This window comes from Petromyzon marinus, chromosome 10 (genome assembly GCF_048934315.1).
Source record: "Petromyzon marinus isolate PM22_M1 ecotype Great Lakes invasive population chromosome 10, UKy_Petmar_22M1.pri1.0, whole genome shotgun sequence".
NCBI classification, from domain to species: Eukaryota; Metazoa; Chordata; class Hyperoartia; order Petromyzontiformes; family Petromyzontidae; genus Petromyzon; species Petromyzon marinus.
The window spans coordinates 12,975,160-12,993,309 of NC_133676.1; the positions used below are offsets into that span (position 1 = coordinate 12,975,160).

The following is an 18,150-nucleotide window of genomic DNA, read 5'->3' on the forward strand; positions in this document are numbered from 1 at the left end:
TGCAGTGAATGCAGTCTTGACGCAAAACCCCGTATAACATTTAATTTCCGTATTTTGTTTTTTTTTCTCACGAAATAATTAGTATTTTACAGGCAAAAATGAATTTGAATAACATGCACTCGCGCATCGGCGCATACTTTTCTAGAGTTCTAATCAGTGTGAATGTTCGTTATGCTTTTCACATTTTTATGAAATTTAATTAGGCCTATCTTTGTACAATTATAGAAAAAATAATTACCAGCCAGCGTCTGCATAGCAATGTTGTTCCCCTGTACTAATATTTATATGTAATAACTTCGTTGGTAGTTATTGAAAATTGGCAGCTCTTTGTAAAAGTGACTGCGGTAAAAAAATAATGTTACGTAAAGGACATCAAAAAGTTGTTTTTTTTAGATTAATACGTAGCGATTGGTCAGTAGCAAGATACTATAAAACCATGGTGCTTAGAACCTGAACTAGGAATATTTATGGCTAACGGGTATTGTAATGGCGTAATCCTTTTCTGAAATGTGAAAAATTACAGCCTCCTAATTTACCCTCCGCAGGTTTCTACAGCACTGCGGGAAAAGGCAGCGCTGCGGACATTTTTCGTAATTTAATGTCGTTCACCTAGAGCTCGGAGTGTGTAATTCACCGAATGCACGGCTGCAAATCCCGGTGACACTTAAACCCGGCGACGCTTGGCGAGGCGGTTGCGTTGTTGGCGTTCGGCTCCATTGGCCGTTTTTGCAAGACGTGCTTCTGATTGCCGTTTGGCTCTGCACTCTGATAGACTTCGCCTCGCTTGTAGTGTGACCTGGCCTCACTCGGCCATCAGAATCCTCCGCCCTGCGGCAGGGACTCGCCTCTCACTTATGTCCCCCGTACATAATGAATGAGTTGTAAATGCCAGCGATAGTGACGTAGGCAACCCCCCGAGCGCCGCGTGAACTCATATAATTTACTTTAATTTCCGCGCGTTGTCCGGGCCCAGGTACGAACAGGGAGACGTGGCTGGGGCGGCCGAGCTGTACAAGCGCGCCACGGAGATCCGGGGAGGGGAGCCGTTGCCGGCGGCAGCGGCGGCGGTCACTGGCGGGGGTCACAGGGCGCAGTCGCTGCACTCTTCCGGAAGCGAGCTGCTTGGCCTGGCGCTACACTCGCCGCTGGGGCTAGGCTAGCGGAGGTCGGGCGGCCCGTCTCTAAGGTCGGAGGTCGAGTGGCCGGCCCCCGCCGACGGCGGTAGTTGCAGCGCGGAAGCCGAAGGTGCGGTCACGCTCAGGTACTCGCCGCCGTAGGTTCGTCCAGGTTTCCCCGAATGTGTGTGCGGTGGGCAGAGAGAAGCCAAACGCCAGCACTGCCGTTTGCTTTCTTTTCAATGGCAGCACCAGGGTAGTAAAGAAAATGTGTAATCGACTACTTTGCGTGTACCTGTTCTGGATTAACCAATTGCTACTGACACCATAAGGACTTCAAAAGAAAATAAGGGATTGTTGGTTGCGGGATGAAGCTTCACCATTCCACTTTATGCGTGAAGCATAACAAAAGCCTCATTACACCTTGCCATAAACGCCGTATTTATTCGTCACCATCCGAACGCGAAAAAATATCGAGTGACCGCCATGGCAGTCAATCCCTGGAGATGTTGTTACATTTTCGTTCCTGGCAGCACCAAACTCTTCCTTAGCGATGTCGGTGGTGAACAAGCGAGTCGCGAATTGCATTTGGTGGCACCCTACGATCACAAACAAGGCTTGGGATGAGGGTGGTGCTGAGAGATGCTGGAAGAGAGACGATGCGGTCGTAGCCCGCGTGCTTTGGCCTGCGTCGGTTTTTGCGACGCCCAAAAACTTGACGGGAGATGGAATGATTCAACGACCGATGAAGTGCACAGTGCCTGCTCCTTTAACCTGCAAAGGACTGCGACGTAAATGAACACCTCAATCAGAAAAATCTGAGCGCTCATAGATTTCGTCGTGGTTGCTGTGCAGGTGATTACTGACCCTTCCCTTTTCTTTCCATTGCACAAATGAAAGGTAAAGAAAACGTTGAGGAAGTAAACACAGGATTTTTGGAACAAGTTGAAGCGGTTCACTTAAAAATAAAAAGTAGTGTTCGAAAGCCGTATACCAAAATCACACGTTTCAACTTTTGCAGTGAAGGCTGACGAACAGCCGTCGGCCTACATTGAAATTCAGGACAAACGCTGTTCTTGTAGAGAGAGAAAAAAAAATCCCGAGTTAACAGCTGCCACAAGGTTCGTTTGTTAAGCCCGGTGTGACAATACGCGGCAGTGGCACAAGCTGCTCGTCCATGCCAACTCACTCAGTCGTGCGTGCGGTGCATCCTGCAGCCGAGCAGATAATTCCCTTTTTTGTGCCGTGTGACGTCGAGGCCGTTGGGGACGTGGCTTTGTCCGGCGACAATGCGAGCACGCGCGGGGGTTGCCGAGGTGTGGGCGCAGGGGACTGGGGAAGCGCGGGGGGATGTGGTCCGGTTAAAGTGCAGGGGGGGGGGGACGCAGGGGGATCCGTTGTGTGGGACGTTGAAGGCAATCGAAATTAGCGGCCTTGCGTCTGCGTCAAAAATAACCGAGCTGTAACTAAAATAAAATGTTAACGTCAATTGGGTAAAGGTGCAGCCCTCAAACTGCTTGTTCCTGCCACTGCTCGTGGAAGGCCCTCCACTAGAGGGCGCTTTACTGAGCCACTCTTGTCTATTCTTTCACGCTGACCAGACACAAAAAAACTGCCGATTAACTAACTGTAAAATACGTTTAAAAACAGATCCTGTTATTTGTACGTAATTACAATATATGATTCCTGCGGATGAGAATGTTTGCACCTGAAGAATGGTTATCTGCTGCTTCATGAAGTTGGAACGCTGTGTAACGCGAAGGAAAATTGGTCTGTAAAATGCGTCGTAATAATGCTGCATAATACATTTGGCAAATTTTGGCATTGCCACATTCATGCTTGCATCATCAAACAGGGACAAAGAAGGCTGAATTGTTGTGCTGGCAAAGCTTCGTCATCATCAGCCATAGTCAATCCACTGTGAGATGAAGGCCTCTCCAAGCTATCGCCACCTCTCGTGATCCTGCAACGTAACGATCCACCCGGCGCCGGCACGAGAACCGATTTCACCACTCCATCTCGCGTGCGGACGTCCTCTTGGGCGCGTTCCCTCCCCTCGGCTGCCGTTCCCCAGTATGTTTAATTTGAAGCTGCCGTGAGTTTACCCTTCGTCGCCCCAAGTTGACAAACTGTGGACCAGCTGGGAATCCAGCGCACAGAGAGAGGGCCTGCCGTTGTTGTGAGGGATAAATAATGCGACGGCAAAAAGCAAGTCTGCTGCAAGTGGAGATTAAAGAATATGCAGCATCATCGCTGACAATAACAGGCGATTGTTTGCCAGTGTAATGGGCCAAATCGCATCCTCCCCCCAAAAAATATATGAGGGCTTCCCCTCGCCTGCATGGTGAGCAAAGGCCCAGCAGTGTATTGATAAAACAGGCTGTAGTTTTCCTCCTTGGAGTATGAATAATATTTGTATCTGTAAAAAGTATCCAGGTCTTCTTCTCGACAGTGGCATTGTTTATCAGAGTCCGTGATGCCAGTACACGTTAATTAATTAACTGACATCTCAACTCATCCATAAATCGTAATCCGAACGTACACCATATTGTTCAGCTGCTGTCTGTTGTGCGTTCTATTTCCACATTCTGTAGGTGAATAAATACAATTTGCCCATTGCCTTTCTGGACCAATATCCAGCAGCATTTGTTTAACAAGCAAACTCCGTGTGTAGTTTCGACCTTCTGGTTCTCATCAGCAGAATCAGGCTGGTTAAAGACCTATGGCTGGCTCACCAGATGGTAATTGGCAGAGTTCTCCCATCGAATGATATTGGGCTCTGTTCAATGCAAAAATCAAAACTGTATGCAAACACATGTGTTATCATGGAGCGTTATGGGTAATAACGTATCTGATTCCGTCTTTCTAAGAAGTAGGTTGGCTTCTGTGATGTTGGGTGGTGCGGGGATTTCTGTGGGTTTTTATCGGCGTCGTTTCCTGACGTCTATCTCAATTTCATTTCGAACTGCGGCAGCGTCCACTTTGTTTCCCCAAGGTGGGATTTCACTTTGAAGACAACAGGAGGAGGTGGTCAATTCTCTCTTGACTAAACATATAAAAGCTTAGTGTGCATAAAGGTTAAAATAAGTCTACCTACCACGTAAAATAACTCGTAAATATTAAAAGCGAACGCTTTTAATATTTAATATATCGCTGACGCTCGGCACAAGCGGCGATGGAGGACATCAAGTCCTGTGCAGTTCCGAGCCTTCATCTCGATAAGAGCGTGGATCTCCACGCATGCGATTGAACGGCACGGTCACCCTGCGTGCGTGTGCTCAAGGTGTGTCGCTTTCCTTTGTCTCTTAACCTGCAAGCAGCATGGCCGCTTGCACAACAGCATGCCAACCTTCACTGCGATCCCCCTGCTCTCATCGTATTGTTGACTTCCAGTCAGAAGAACTGGGGAGTGTTGTACTTTTGTTTTTGTATATGCAAATTGCGGCGATTGTGATGTACTTACTGCATTCTCAGCAGGACAGGTTCAATTCCTGGATCGGCACATTAAATGCATATAATTGCGTAAGAATAAATTGTTTACAATTTATGCAAATTATATACGATTGTAAAGTTTATGCTAAAAAAGCAAATAAAAAAACATAGAAAATAGACTCCAGAAAAGCGAGACGCCATATAAAATAAGATGGTAAAAGGGGGAAAATAATCATTTTTACAATTTTTGTATCCCAAATCGAGCCCATGATAATTCTTAAAATTGCTGGGGCAGACAATTGTGATGCATCTTCTCTATCGTGTGGTTGCTATATTCACTGGGAAGACAAAGGCAGCCCTACTTCCCTCTACTGTGCCGTGCCAACCTTAATAAGTGTTTTCCTACAGCGCGTCCTGCGACAACCCACAGGGTGAAATGGAGGCCCCTTGTCCTATCTCTCTCCACGTATGACGTTGGCGTAGAGTGGTGCTGAAATGGACAGCGCTTTTTGCGCGATGAACCCAGCGAACCTGAGTTCGATTCTCGGCCATGGCTACCATCAAGTGGCGAATGATATGTAAACCGGTCCTGGGCCGCCACCTCTCCCATCACCAATCCACACTGGCCATTGTAGTCGAGTCGAGTGTAGTCAAACAGCCCTCGTGACAGACACGGAATGTTGAGTTCCTCCAGCAATGGATTGATCAAGGGGCTTAGAACTATTCGATTATTTTACATGACGCTATCTGGTCAGTCGTGGCCATGCGGTGTCGTTTGCAATGCGTGGTCACGCAGCGTATTAAGCCGAATGTGGCAAGTTTTGCTTGAGAAGAGAACCCTGTACCCTGTGCAGTTTTTGTCATGTTCAGCGGCAGGCCTCTACTCAGAACCCACACACAATGTGGCCACCTGAAGTACAAACACGGATTCTTGCTTAAACAAGAATCGACAATCACATCACTCTTTTTTTAATTAAATGTGTACCGGACGCACGTTGCGCGTGGTTATCTGCATAAATATCGGAGAGTCACATTGCAGTGTGGCTCTTTTATCCAATACAGCACTTAGTCACTGCGGAATAACACCGTTTGTGAAACGCCATCCTACCGCGTCTGCAACAGCAACAAGAACGACGGCAGTGACGACTTCAAATCATAATTAAAACTCTTCCCCCCCCCCCGTCACTTGGAACTCCTAACGATGAGGGTAAATGTGACAAGCGACTCTGTCGGACGGGGATGCTGCAAATGAAGAGTTTGGCGTATGAGGACCGGTTATTATTTTTTGCCGGCTGCACGATGCACAATCGCCAGCAATTACCTCTAATTGAATTTTTACGCAAATGATGTCGGGACTTTGGTTGAGAGAATGCGTCTCGGAAAGGCTGCCCTATGCATTTCTCCAATGATATGTTGGTACAGTAATTATATTTTAAATATACAGTGCAATCTCAAATATCCGATGATCCCATATCCGACCTGACCAATTCGACTGCCAACACCCCAGTGCAGCGTTAACTGTCACTTTCTATTGATGTTCACAAAGCTGACCTTTTCACATGCAGTAATGTGTTTTTTTTAATCTCGAGTACATTTGTGTATAAATTGCAGTCAAGCATTTTCCCGTCGCGTTAGGTTTGCACTTCATTTTTTCTCTCTCCTTGTAATCTGTGCTTGGTGTAACAAAATATTTTTTTCTATAGATGTTCACATATTCGCCGATACCCCAGTCCCCAGCGAATGAATGCGTGACTTTAGACTCGTATAAGAAATAAGCACATCCAAATAACTATGCAATGGAAAGACGATTAACATTGGTGTTTTTTTTTGCAACTGCTGCTCGTGTGAACATCTCTCTGGGAATTACGGAATAAGGGCCATTTTCATCTTCAACACTTTTATTTCTGTGCATTCATTTTTTTGAGTTTTCCTATTACCATTCATAATCGTCCTCATTGCGATCGTCCGCGGTGTGACAACTTGACATAATTGGTAATGTCTCATTCCGTGCACTTTGAAGTGGAAACTTCATCTCCATTAGCATAGTTCTAACTGGCCTGGAATGAGGCCGTATAAAAAAAATACTCCGTTGGCTTCTGTATTTGTGGTTGTGTTTATTATTATTACTCTTATAATTCTCCATATGTTCGGATGGACTATCTAAAGCATTTGTTATGGTTTTGCCGCATATCTGTATATCAAGCGCGTTTGTATGATATTTCTGTAATATACAGTACATCAAAGGCTGTCAAAAAAAAACAAGAATAATGTGTATGCAAAACTGTTTGCCAGCTGCTCATTTATATGTACGGGACATTACTTAGCAACACAGAGGCGGGTTGGACAACTCCGTTGCATTTCACCTCCACCGCCGACACATTTATTCGCGAAATGTATGCGGCAAACTCAGCCCGTCGCCCGATGTTGGAATTGGCCAGGCGTGGAAAGGAGGCCGGGCACACTGCGTTTCGCACGCCCTGCAACACAGCCCATTAGCGTTACCATGGCCTCGGCGCGCGCAGTGGTCGACACATGGGCCGCGGGGGGAAGGTGATTTGATAAAAGCGGCGGTCGTAAGCCATCATGATGAGGCTGCTCGTCGTCTGGCCCGGCTGTCCCTAAGCCAGCTTTTTAAGCTGTTTAAGCAGGCGGCCCAGACTTTCATCTTGATTACTGACGTGTGGGTGACTTCGCGACAGAGCAAATGTGTCAATTTCGAAAAATTAAAAGAGTTGTATTACCGGATTTTGCTCAAGAGCGTACCAGGAATGATTAAAGTCGTCATTCTTGCCGATGGAGCTTAAGTAGACCTGTGTTGGCCTCAAGTGCCCTTTCGCCACATTGGATGCAATGCCGAACATCAGCCGTTCTCAACCTCTAGAGTCTAGTCCTTATTTCCCCAAGTTCTCCCCAGATGTGTGAAATGTACTGCATGTTAGGCGGAACGCTTTACATGTAAATGCAAGATAATGGGCAATGGTGAAAATGTGGCCTTGAGGGAGGAAAATAATGGATGTGGAAACCGGAGGCTTGCAAACCGTTGCACTGCAGACAGGGTTTGCCAGAAATTATGGACATGGGGGGTTATCATTTAGTGTGGAATTTCTAGCTATGAGTGACTCATTCTGCCACCTCCCCACCCATTGCTCTCTCTTGAAGCTCCTAGCAACCCTACCCGCCCACCCCACCAGCCGACCCAGCCTCTCACCAGCACCCTCACACCCCATCTCACCTCTCCTCCGGGATTAATCTTCGCCTATTCCTAATGCCCTTTCTAGCCTTCGTCCCCCCCACCACCACCCAGCCCGCACTTCTCATCGCACTGCCTGGAGCTTCCAGACAGAACCCAGTCGAACCCAGGATGGGAAGGGGCAATGGTTAACACCGTAATAGAGATATGTCCATTTGGCATCGGCACTCGCTGCTGTGGAATATGGGGTGCGGCTGAGAAAAGCAGCTGTAGAAGAAACGTATGGCCTTTGAACACAAGTGCATGCAAACGATGCTCTCAATTTGTGGCAGGATAATAAGCGAGTTGGAAGCGCGTCGTAATAAAGTGTTGTTGGTTTTGTTGGTGGCACCCAGGGAGAAGGGATTCAGGGGAAGGCCTCAAGCCATAACAGTGGGAAACTGCAACAGAGGTACTTGAAGGTGAGGTTGTGGACTTTACAACATCTAGGAGAGGGAAGCGATGGAAAGTTAGCATCGCTTGCATTCGTCGTGACCTCTTGAGCTTGAGCTATGCACACGCATATATGCATGGAAACGACACGCATCATCCACACGTGTTTGCGCACTCACATGTGCTGTGGAGTTGATGCATTGCCAACAGACAGGGCACTCATACTCATCGGGGTTTTTAGGATTCTTCTCACTTTTAGTGATTGTGAGGCAGTAGAGCAATGGATTTAATCCATCTGTGGGGAGCATTGAGTGGTATCCCCTCATATGCAATTCGTTTTTTTTTCCACATACCGAGCACTCAATGATGGATTTGACCAAACAAGACAGGATTGTCCTGCAAAACTCTTAAGAATCGGAGAGGCTTACCTGGACCGAGGACTTAACTGAAAGCAATGCTCGGAAATCCACGCTTAAAGGCCTACACTGAAATTGGTCAATCATCCCAATGCCGATTATATATATGGCTCGCAAATTATTATATGGGATTACACGGAACAACATCGCCCCCTACCGCGAACATTTTGCATGACTCTTTAGACTCGGTGAGGCTCTTGATTATAAGTATACACAGCTTTAGTTATACACTGCCGGATTATCCTAGTAGCAAAAGTAGCTACATATGTAGTAGCTACGGGCCCCGCACTTTCAAGGGCCCCGCGCGAAATGATTTCAAGCTGTCAATTCCGGTTCAGTGATTCTGCACTGGTTATATTACTATAGTACTATACTGCCTTCAACTTTTATTAACTACTGGGTGTTTAAGGCTGTATAGCAAATGAAAAAAAAATACAATTACTTCACTATGCAAGTAAAAAATAGATGTTTAATATTTGCGTTTTATTTATTTAGGGCCCCTACAGGCCCCGCACTAGCTTAATCCGACACGTGTTATACACGTGACTGTTTGGAGCGGTAGTGCAGTGGTTAGCGCCCTGCGCCATCAACCCAACCACCTGAGTTTGAGTCCAGGCCACGGCTAACACCAGCGGAGATCAATATCTGAACCGGTTCTGCCAACCACTCCCCTGTCACCCACTCGCACTAAAAATCGTGGTGAAGTATGGTCAGACAACCACCGTGACTGAAACGTGGTGGGGGGGGACTTCATCTAGCAGTGGATGACAAGAAGGGCTATAAATCAGTGTTAATACCATCGCATAGCACCCTACAGGATGCACAATTTATGCTCAAGAGTACAGTCTATACAATGAGATGTGATGCAGTATACATGGTGATCCATTTATGGATGCCTCACCGAGATAGCTACGAGTGAATATTCCACAATGATTAGACGTTGTAACCAAATAAGAGTGGCTATGTGGCCCAAACTGTATCAGGAGGGTGTCTAGATGTATCAAGTGTCTTGAGATTGGTAGAAATACTTGTCGAGAGGTCGTGAACTACCGTAATGTTTGTTTTTATTTTAGAATTCCTCTCAATTTTAGTGAGGCGCCTATAAATGGATCGCCCTGTATATATCATTAATAATACATCCCAGTGTTGCGTGTCAATCTCACTGCCCACACCTATACACACCGCCACCACCAAACACCACATCCCTTCTCATCATCATCCCTAGGCAATGCTAGGCTGCTCTCTCCGCCTGAGATTTCGACGAAACCAGCTGGCTCCGTAGGCAACTGAGACCCCCCCCAACACCAACCCATCCTCACCCCCCCCCCCATATCAACCCATCATCGCCCCCCCCAACACCAACCCATCACCCCCCCCTCCCCAACATCAACCCATCACACCCCCCCCAACACCAACCCATCCTCACCCCCCCCCCTCCCCAACATCAACCCATCATCACCCCCCCCTCCCCAACATCAACCCATCATCACCCCCCCCCAACACCAACCCATCCTCACCCCCCCCCCAACATCAACCCATCATCACCCCCCCCAACACCAACCCATCCTCACCCCCCCCAACATCAACCCATCCTCACCCCCCCCCCCCAACATCAACCCATCATCACCCCCCCCCCCCCAACATCAACCCATCATCACCCCCCCCCAACATCAACCCATCACCCCCCCTCCCCAACATTAACCCATCATCACCCCCCCAACATCAACCCATCCTCACCCCCCCCCCCAACATCAACCCATCATCACCCCCCCAACATCAACCCATCATCACCCCCCCCAACACCAACCCATCATCACCCCCCCCAACATCAACCCATCATCACCCCCCCCCCAACACCAACCCATCCTCACCCCCCCCCAACATCAACCCATCACCCCCCCCCCCCAACATCAACCCATCATCACCCCCCCCAACACCAACCCATCATCACCCCCCCCAACATCAACCCATCATCACCCCCCCCCCAACACCAACCCATCCTCACCCCCCCCCAACATCAACCCATCACCCCCCCCCCCAACATCAACCCATCATCACCCCCCCCCAACATCAACCCATCACCCCCCCCACCACCCCCACCCCATCGTCCCCGGCTCCTCCAGCTCGCCAGCGGCTGCCCGGCGCCCGCCACCCGGGGAACGAGAAGTCGATCCGACTCCGAAGCGGCGGCGGCGGTGGCGGCGGCGCGGCGTCTGGCTCCGGGAACTGTGGGTGCCGGACATTTCTTTATGATTGTTTTCTTTGCGGAGAAATGCTGCAGACCGGCTTGCCTTCGCCGCCAGGTACGTGTGGGGATGTTGGTGTGGCGCTTGATACGGTGTGCTGCTCATGGTGATGATGCGCAGGCTGCCGCTGCTGCTGTTAATGGGCGATAGCGGCTATGCTATCCTTTTGCCGGACCGTGCGTGTGTAATCTGTGTGTGTTAAATGCTATCATGTGTGCGCTCTCTGTTAGACAATAGACAAAGTGCAACGTGGTGGTCTTATTGCGCGCGTCTGTATCGGTCTGTTGCCATGTATAAATTCACTGCTGGATGAGGCTGTCCTTCCCCCGCACGCCACGGGGTGCTGCTGTATTTGACCATACTTCACCACGCGATGTGAGTGCGGGATGGTAAAAGCAACGTGAATAGGATTCACGGCAACCTTAGGGTAAATAGATGTAGTTTCGGCATTTACATTGCTTCCATGCTGCAACGCCGACCGCATGTATGCTGTGTGTCATTGAAATTATTTTTAAATGACCACTGTCGTAATATTAGTGACATACGTACCGAATAGCGAACACATCCAAAATATTTGAGATCATGGTATACAATTCACGGGGCTGTGGCATATGTTATGCAACATGATGTCAGCTACTTGCCTGCTATGGCCCATGCTATGGAACATGATGTTAGAGACACACGCTACGGCGTATACCCATTGCTATGGAACGCGATAAACAATCATGCTATGGCGTATTCTATTGCTATGTGACCTGTGAAACAATCGTTGTCGTGGCATATTCCATTGCTACGGAATAATGATGACAAAAACACGCATGCTGTATTGCTACGAAACACCGTGTCAGATGCATACGCGCTATGGCGGTGTGCTGATGTGTGTCCTGTGTGTGGTTGTACCACCGTCGTCCGTTACGCGGAGCTCGTGGTGTAGCATGGCACCCAGAGAGAGATGAGCTCATTGGCATTCTCTTAACCAGCACTGCGCCTCTGATCAATTCCCATTTGTAAATTGCTCTTGATTTAGAAGAAGAATAAAAAGCCTTAAGGCCAGCGTACGTATACAACTGGCGTGTTCTTTTCAATCGTGAGCGTTGTTTTAATGTTCATTTGGCGATGCGTAATTATTATTTTTTGAAGAGCGATCATTCATTTGCATTGCGTAATGACAGCCACCGTTATGATGATGACGATGGCGACGATGTGAGATTGTCATCTGCACTGTGTGTCGTTTAAATAACGCACAGCATGCACATCCAGAGTACACGCGTGGTAGGCTGTATTGTGTGTGTGACATCTCGTATCGTATGCACGGTCGACCCATGGCACTGGGTCTGGCCCCGTGACCTCCTGCCAGCGGGCGATCGAAACTTCACGTGGCCTCAACGTGCACCTAGCCTGGCACAAGCGCCGTGGTGACGGCACCGCCACTGGGTGGCGAATGGCGATTGTTGTTGTATAGTGTACACATACGGTATACACGTGTGTAAACATACAGTATACACGTGTGTGTATTGTAAACGTGGGATATGTATCGTATGGGAAGCACCATGTTACTGTACACGTGTTACACGTGTACAGTAACAGTGTGTGTGTTTGATACACCTTGTGTCGTGTGTACGGGGACATTTACAATGTACCGCTTGTATGTTCGCCTATTGTATGACTTAGCCCGTCCCACGCACCGGATCAATCATCCGTATCATTCGATCGAGTATGCACACCCGTCACACCTGCATCTCCCCCCACCCCCCGCCGCACTCTTTAAAGGTCAACAGCGCGCGTGCACCTCCGGTGAGCACGGTTGCCCACGCACTGTGCGAAAGAAGTTCAACCTACGTTACCCGACGGGTCCCCCCACGTCCGGAGGACACCCTCCACACTCAACCACTCACCCGACCCTCACCCCCTCCACCCAACCACCACCACCACCACCCACTCACCACTCTCGCCAGACAACGGGGCACGTGGCATAACAGCGCCTTGAATAACACGAGAGGCGACGCCACGTGATGTGAATGCGACAGGACGAGAGAGCGATCGTGCAGGCGCGTTTCACGGATCGCATCCACAGTGGCGTGCGCACGCTGCACTGCCGATATTTAGTAGTCCAAGTCGCGTGTCTCATCCTCGGCCCGTGTGCTATTCATATTATCGGCGTGCCAAGGTCCTGCGCGTAGTCTGTGTGCCTGTCCGTGCCGTCGTGTGCCCCTGCACGTTCGGCCCAGTTTGTGTCAATCCACTGCTGGATGAGGGCCTCCCCCGACGGCGTACGGGCTGGATGAGGATATTTGCTCCAACTTCACGCCAAGTGAGTGCGGTTGGTCGGAGGTGGGGAGTGGAATGCAGGGCAACGGTGGATTCGCTTTCCCCTACACGCTCCTGTGTGCTATACCCACATCGTCTCTTCAACACACGTCTTTGACGCTTCGTTTTCACTCATCCAAGCGCGTATCCCACAGGCTCGCCGCGGCTTAGCTTTGGGGGGTCTGACGATTATTCTGGGTCATTTGTGTCACCATAGTTCGGCGCACATTCTCACCGTGTTTACTCCGGGATGTTAGCGCCCGCCCATCTTTGACTTTGCTGTGGAATTGACCTGTAACTGTGTGGGTGCGTTATAAGCCACCAGAAACACCGTCTCCCAGTGCCGTTTATCATTCCGTTATTCCCCTTGGACTTTAGTTGCCTATTGCCACCCACTGCCTCAGAAATAAAATACGGCACGTTTGAGGGTATGATTGTATTCATGAAGAAATCGTCAGCAGCCACGATATATCCACTGCTGGATGAGATGCTTCCCCAATCCGTGGGCCATTTCCTGCGATCCTGCGATGGAATAATTATCCAACAAGCACCAGCACACGAATCGAGTTAATCGCTCCATCTCCTCGATGGGCATTCTCTTGGACGCATTCCATTTCTTCGCTGCATCTCCTTGATTTTTTTTTATCATCGGCCATCATCTATTGCAGCGACGTGTCCTGCCCAAGCACCGATATATAATACCTAGTCGAGGTTTTAAATTACAATCACCTTTTTAGTCCATAATAGAGGGTTTTTTTTAGGTTAGATCGCCTAAATATAAACGTTTCGTTATCTGTACGTGGGCAGGAAGAAGAAAAACATGTATTAATAATAATAATAAATACTTCAAGAATAACCAATTAAAATGTGTGTGAATGCCAGTGTTGAACTGATCTTGAGAACTGCTTTTTGTTTTTAGTATGTTGACCTTCCCCGCACCTCCGATTAGCACGGTTGGCTGCGTACGGTGCGAAATAAGTACAACACACATACAGTGTTAAGCGAAATTAAATCACCCTATGCGTCCTGACTTTTGGGTCACCCAGTCTATTCATTGTACATACACGTTGCACGTCCTTTTGTTTGTGTGTGTGTGTCAAGTAGCGGTGATCTCGGGGTGGGCTAACGAGGCTAAGAAGGCGTTGAACGAGGCGGTCGACGGCATGCGGCATCGATTTCGTGGATTCGCTCTCCGCTCACCGCTTGCCCCCCGTCGTTGACCGGATACAATTACGCACGCGAAACGTTTGACAGCTCACAACTCTCCGCGAATCGATGGCGGCTGTTGGTTCTCCTGTTGCATAATTACCTCTGAAGCGTTGGCGCTGTGGGCACCGTAAACCAACAGCGTGTGCGAAAAGTTTAAAGGATGAGCTGGCAACACGCCGAAGTGACGTTAAAGGCGGGGGTGGGGGGGGGCTGAGTGTTAGTGGCTGGTTGACGAGCTAGGGATATGGAAAGTACTAGTGGCTGGTAGGGATGCTTAGGAGTAAGGCTAATACTAGCGGCTGGATATCTGCTTAGGTGTAGGGCTAGTGCTAGTGTCTGGCTGGTTAGTTGGTTAAGATTAGGGTTTGGTTAGCGTTTGGTTGACTATTTTGCTTCGCCTGAACACTATAACTCATCTTTCCTCGACATTGCATCATACGGTTTTGCTTATTTCAGTTATCCAAAGGGTTTTGTTTCTGGTGTTTATAGCTCACGGCTTAACGAGCATGACGTGGCTTTGTGTGTGCAGCCGTGGGCTAATGGGTGTCTTATAGACTCTGCAGGAGGCATCTGCCACAAGCTGCATAGCCGTCATTGAGTCACGGCAATCATAACAGAAGGCACACAGACTGACCACACACAGACACGTACAGATGGGTGGGGTGGGCAGTAAGCTTCGGATGGAGAACATTTTCGAATATATGCACAGACGTAATACATATTTAGGCTAATTTCAAACCCCAGGTATAGTAACAACGTGGAGGAAACCTTCATCCAGCAGTGAATAGATCATGGCTGATAATGATGTATTAGCCACTGCTTGAAAGGGCTCGCAGTGTTAACTCTACTGTGGATTCCTTCGTGCGCGGTCTAACTCCACCAGACCATGCACTCTTGGCTGCCGTCCCGTCATCTATTCACACAGTAACAGCAAAGGTGCAGCCCGGCAATTGTTTGCTCGTGCCATTGCTTGCAGAAGGGCTTCCACTGCAGAGAGAGAGATCTCCTCCAGTGTATTTTGGTCTACCCCTCCCACAATCGTCTTGGGAGAGGTGGAAACACCCACACTTTACTCCAACACACGGGACCTGCTGATTGACGAATCGTGCTGTTCCCAGTTATACTGCGAGGTGGACAGAGATGTGGGGTCAATCAACTCGGCTATTGTTTCAAACTGCATCGCGCCTGGCGGTTGGATTGAATCGGCAACCTTCGAATTGCGAGTCGAGTGCGTCTGTCTGATTTAGCATCACACCCCAAGTGAGATGAATAACTTTGGTTCACTGATGATGGGGAATGTATATTATTAATAATTGAGTTCGAGACTCGAGTGAAACCGATCAACCTCCTGGGGCTGTACATTCTTTGGGATGTAAATTCTAAAAAAAAGTGTGTTCTCGTTCTAATCGTAGGCTTTAAATATATCTGTACCGAATTAATTTGCCTAGAATGTCGTTATAGCATACAACACCGATTCAGTCAGGACTATCTATTTCCCTTTCAGCAGTCTGCACTGGAGATGTAGTGCAGCGCGGACTTTGTTGCGACACGAAGCATGGTGCAGTGTGTGGTGGAATTTTCCCTCCGTGAAGTGGGCCCGAATTTTGACCCTTTTATCCTGGCAGCATTACGCAAGCATCGTCGCTGTTGTATGAACGGCGTTGCTTTATACAGTTCTAGGTATTAAACGCAATTGTATCAATTATTAACCTAAGAACGCCTCGCCGAGCCTTTAGGGACACCATCTTTTGTCAAAGCAGGGTCCTGCTCTCTTGGGATGTGTGGCCAATTCTTCCAATAACGAGCACTTGGCTTCATGTGGAGGACACCATGAGAAGCCGGAGAACACCCAGCAACCAAGACGCATACGAGCGGGTGACACTCGGTAGCCGCGCTGCCATGGTCTGAACCACCTTCACAGTCCCATGCCTACAATGCCTGGCAAGATCTGGTGCTACATTAAACCAGCCAAGTACAGAACTCAACTAGGTTCAACCATGCTCAGCTTCTGAGGTTGGATGATATCAGGAAAAGAAATAAAATCGTAATAAACGACTTACATTTGTGGAATTTGCAAGCGTACAACAGCACCGTTAAGATAGTGAACTCTGCAGATGCCTGATTTGTGCGCATGGTATGTGGTTATGTAAATAGCTTTGATTACTTAATGTTGCATTTACAAGTGATTACACCAGGTTCACTTTGAAATAGTAAGGCTTGATCTATGGTGACGTTCGAGTAATCTCTTTGATTTGTATTTGTTCCAGCAACCAAATGACCTTATTAGCGATGTATCATGTGAATACTTACTTACGTGTAGGTCATAGTATTGGTTGCATTAGGAAGATAATGGTTTCTCTGTGATTCAGTGTGGTCGATCATTGTACAGTGTTACAATAATAATGACAACGTTAATTTACGTATTTTCCCCGGAAAAGCCTCACTTGGTAGTCTCGTTATGGTGTTTTTTTTATGTATAAAAGGAGAATTTTCCTTTGGATAGTTCAGCAATGTCTCTTTTGAGTATTTGTACACATTTGAGGCAACGGAGAAAACAAATTTATACAGAACGAGGCAAGAACACTCCAAAGTCTACATAGGTCAGCTTGACTAATTCCTTAACTCTACTGCCCCTTAAAGGCCTCCTTCGCTGTATTAGCTTGTGCACATGATGTACCGTATGGTTGTTGAACTTCTTTCGCACGCCATCTCCATCGACCCGACGCCTTTGCTGTAGAGCGCGCATGCTCCATCACACCTTGCCAATCGTCTTGTTGTTACATGGCTGGTTAAGGCGCGGCCCTGAAATTTCTCACTCACGCTACTGCTGGCGGAATGGACCTCCACTAGAGAGAGAGAGAGAGAGCTCTAGTTGGCCCCTTCATAAGGTATTTGGCCTACTCTTCCTTGCTGGCCATATTTTTTTGGTAAATGTGGGAATGCCCACACTTTACTCCACCGCGTGCAACCTGGCAATCTGCTGTGGTGTATCCATTTATACTGCTGGATAAACAGAGGTGGGTGGGAGGAATGGGGAGAAAACTCACCCCATTGTTTCAACGGCGGCGCTGAAAAATTACCTCTAGATTGCAAGTCCAGTGTGCTAACCGTTACACCACGGCAGCTTCCTATTTTTTATTACTGTTACAAATATAAAATAATTGTTCTGTATATAACCACTCTAGATCCCCTTCCTTTCCTTGGGCTAGCACCGGCAATAAATGGTGTTGTCTGATTAATTCAAGCACAGCCATATATTTAGATAAGTGGTCTTCCGCTGTGCTTTTTTATAGATTCAATATATTCCTCCGTGGCACATAATCCATATCCCTACACATAGTATTAGAGGAGCGATGATTGTGCGCTTGATTCGCGAACGGAGTCTCCGTAACCCGGGTCACCTCCATGATCCGCGGAGGGTGAGACGCCGCGCCCACTTGCGCTTTCATTATAAAACAGAGCGCGGCTCGGCGAAGGTTATGAGGGTTAGATTCATGATGCAGGACACCCCGCGTAGGTGCAGGGCCACTCTCGTAGCGGACCCCCGGGCCTCTCTGACGTGATACACTCGGCCCTCCCAAAGTGTTTGTTTTTCGGGTTGTATCGTGCGTTCTGCGGCGCGATGTCCGACGTGTCACTCCGCACGCTGGGAGATGGTTTTTTGTACAGGAACTGAATTGATCGGTGTGCGTCGAACCCCGTGCAGACGCACTGTTGCGTCAGCTTCATGTTCAGGTCTGATGGTGAAAATACCTTAGTTTGGGTTATTAACGCATTTGGAGATCTCTCATTAATTTTGAGAA

At 48.3% G+C, this 18,150-nt stretch overlaps 2 protein-coding genes across 4 annotated transcripts in view; both read left to right on the top strand.

The window, feature by feature from the left end:
* The window catches only part of NPHP3 (nephrocystin 3), a 58,595-nt gene extending 51,303 nt beyond the window's left edge, over positions 1–7,292 (top strand). For all 3 annotated transcript variants that reach the window (XM_032951170.2, XM_032951172.2, XM_032951169.2), the window contains one exon: positions 974–7,292. In XM_032951170.2, coding sequence (XP_032807061.2) covers positions 974–1,160 — 187 coding nt within the window. In that variant the 3' untranslated portion in view covers positions 1,161–7,292. The remainder of the gene's footprint in view (positions 1–973) is intronic.
* A 3,390-nt stretch (positions 7,293–10,682) lies between these two features.
* TMEM108 (transmembrane protein 108) overlaps positions 10,683–18,150 on the top strand; it is a 58,099-nt gene continuing 50,631 nt past the window's right edge. Inside the window, exon 1 of the mRNA XM_032951168.2 lies at positions 10,683–10,888. Coding sequence (XP_032807059.1) covers positions 10,858–10,888 — 31 coding nt within the window. The 5' untranslated portion in view covers positions 10,683–10,857. The remainder of the gene's footprint in view (positions 10,889–18,150) is intronic.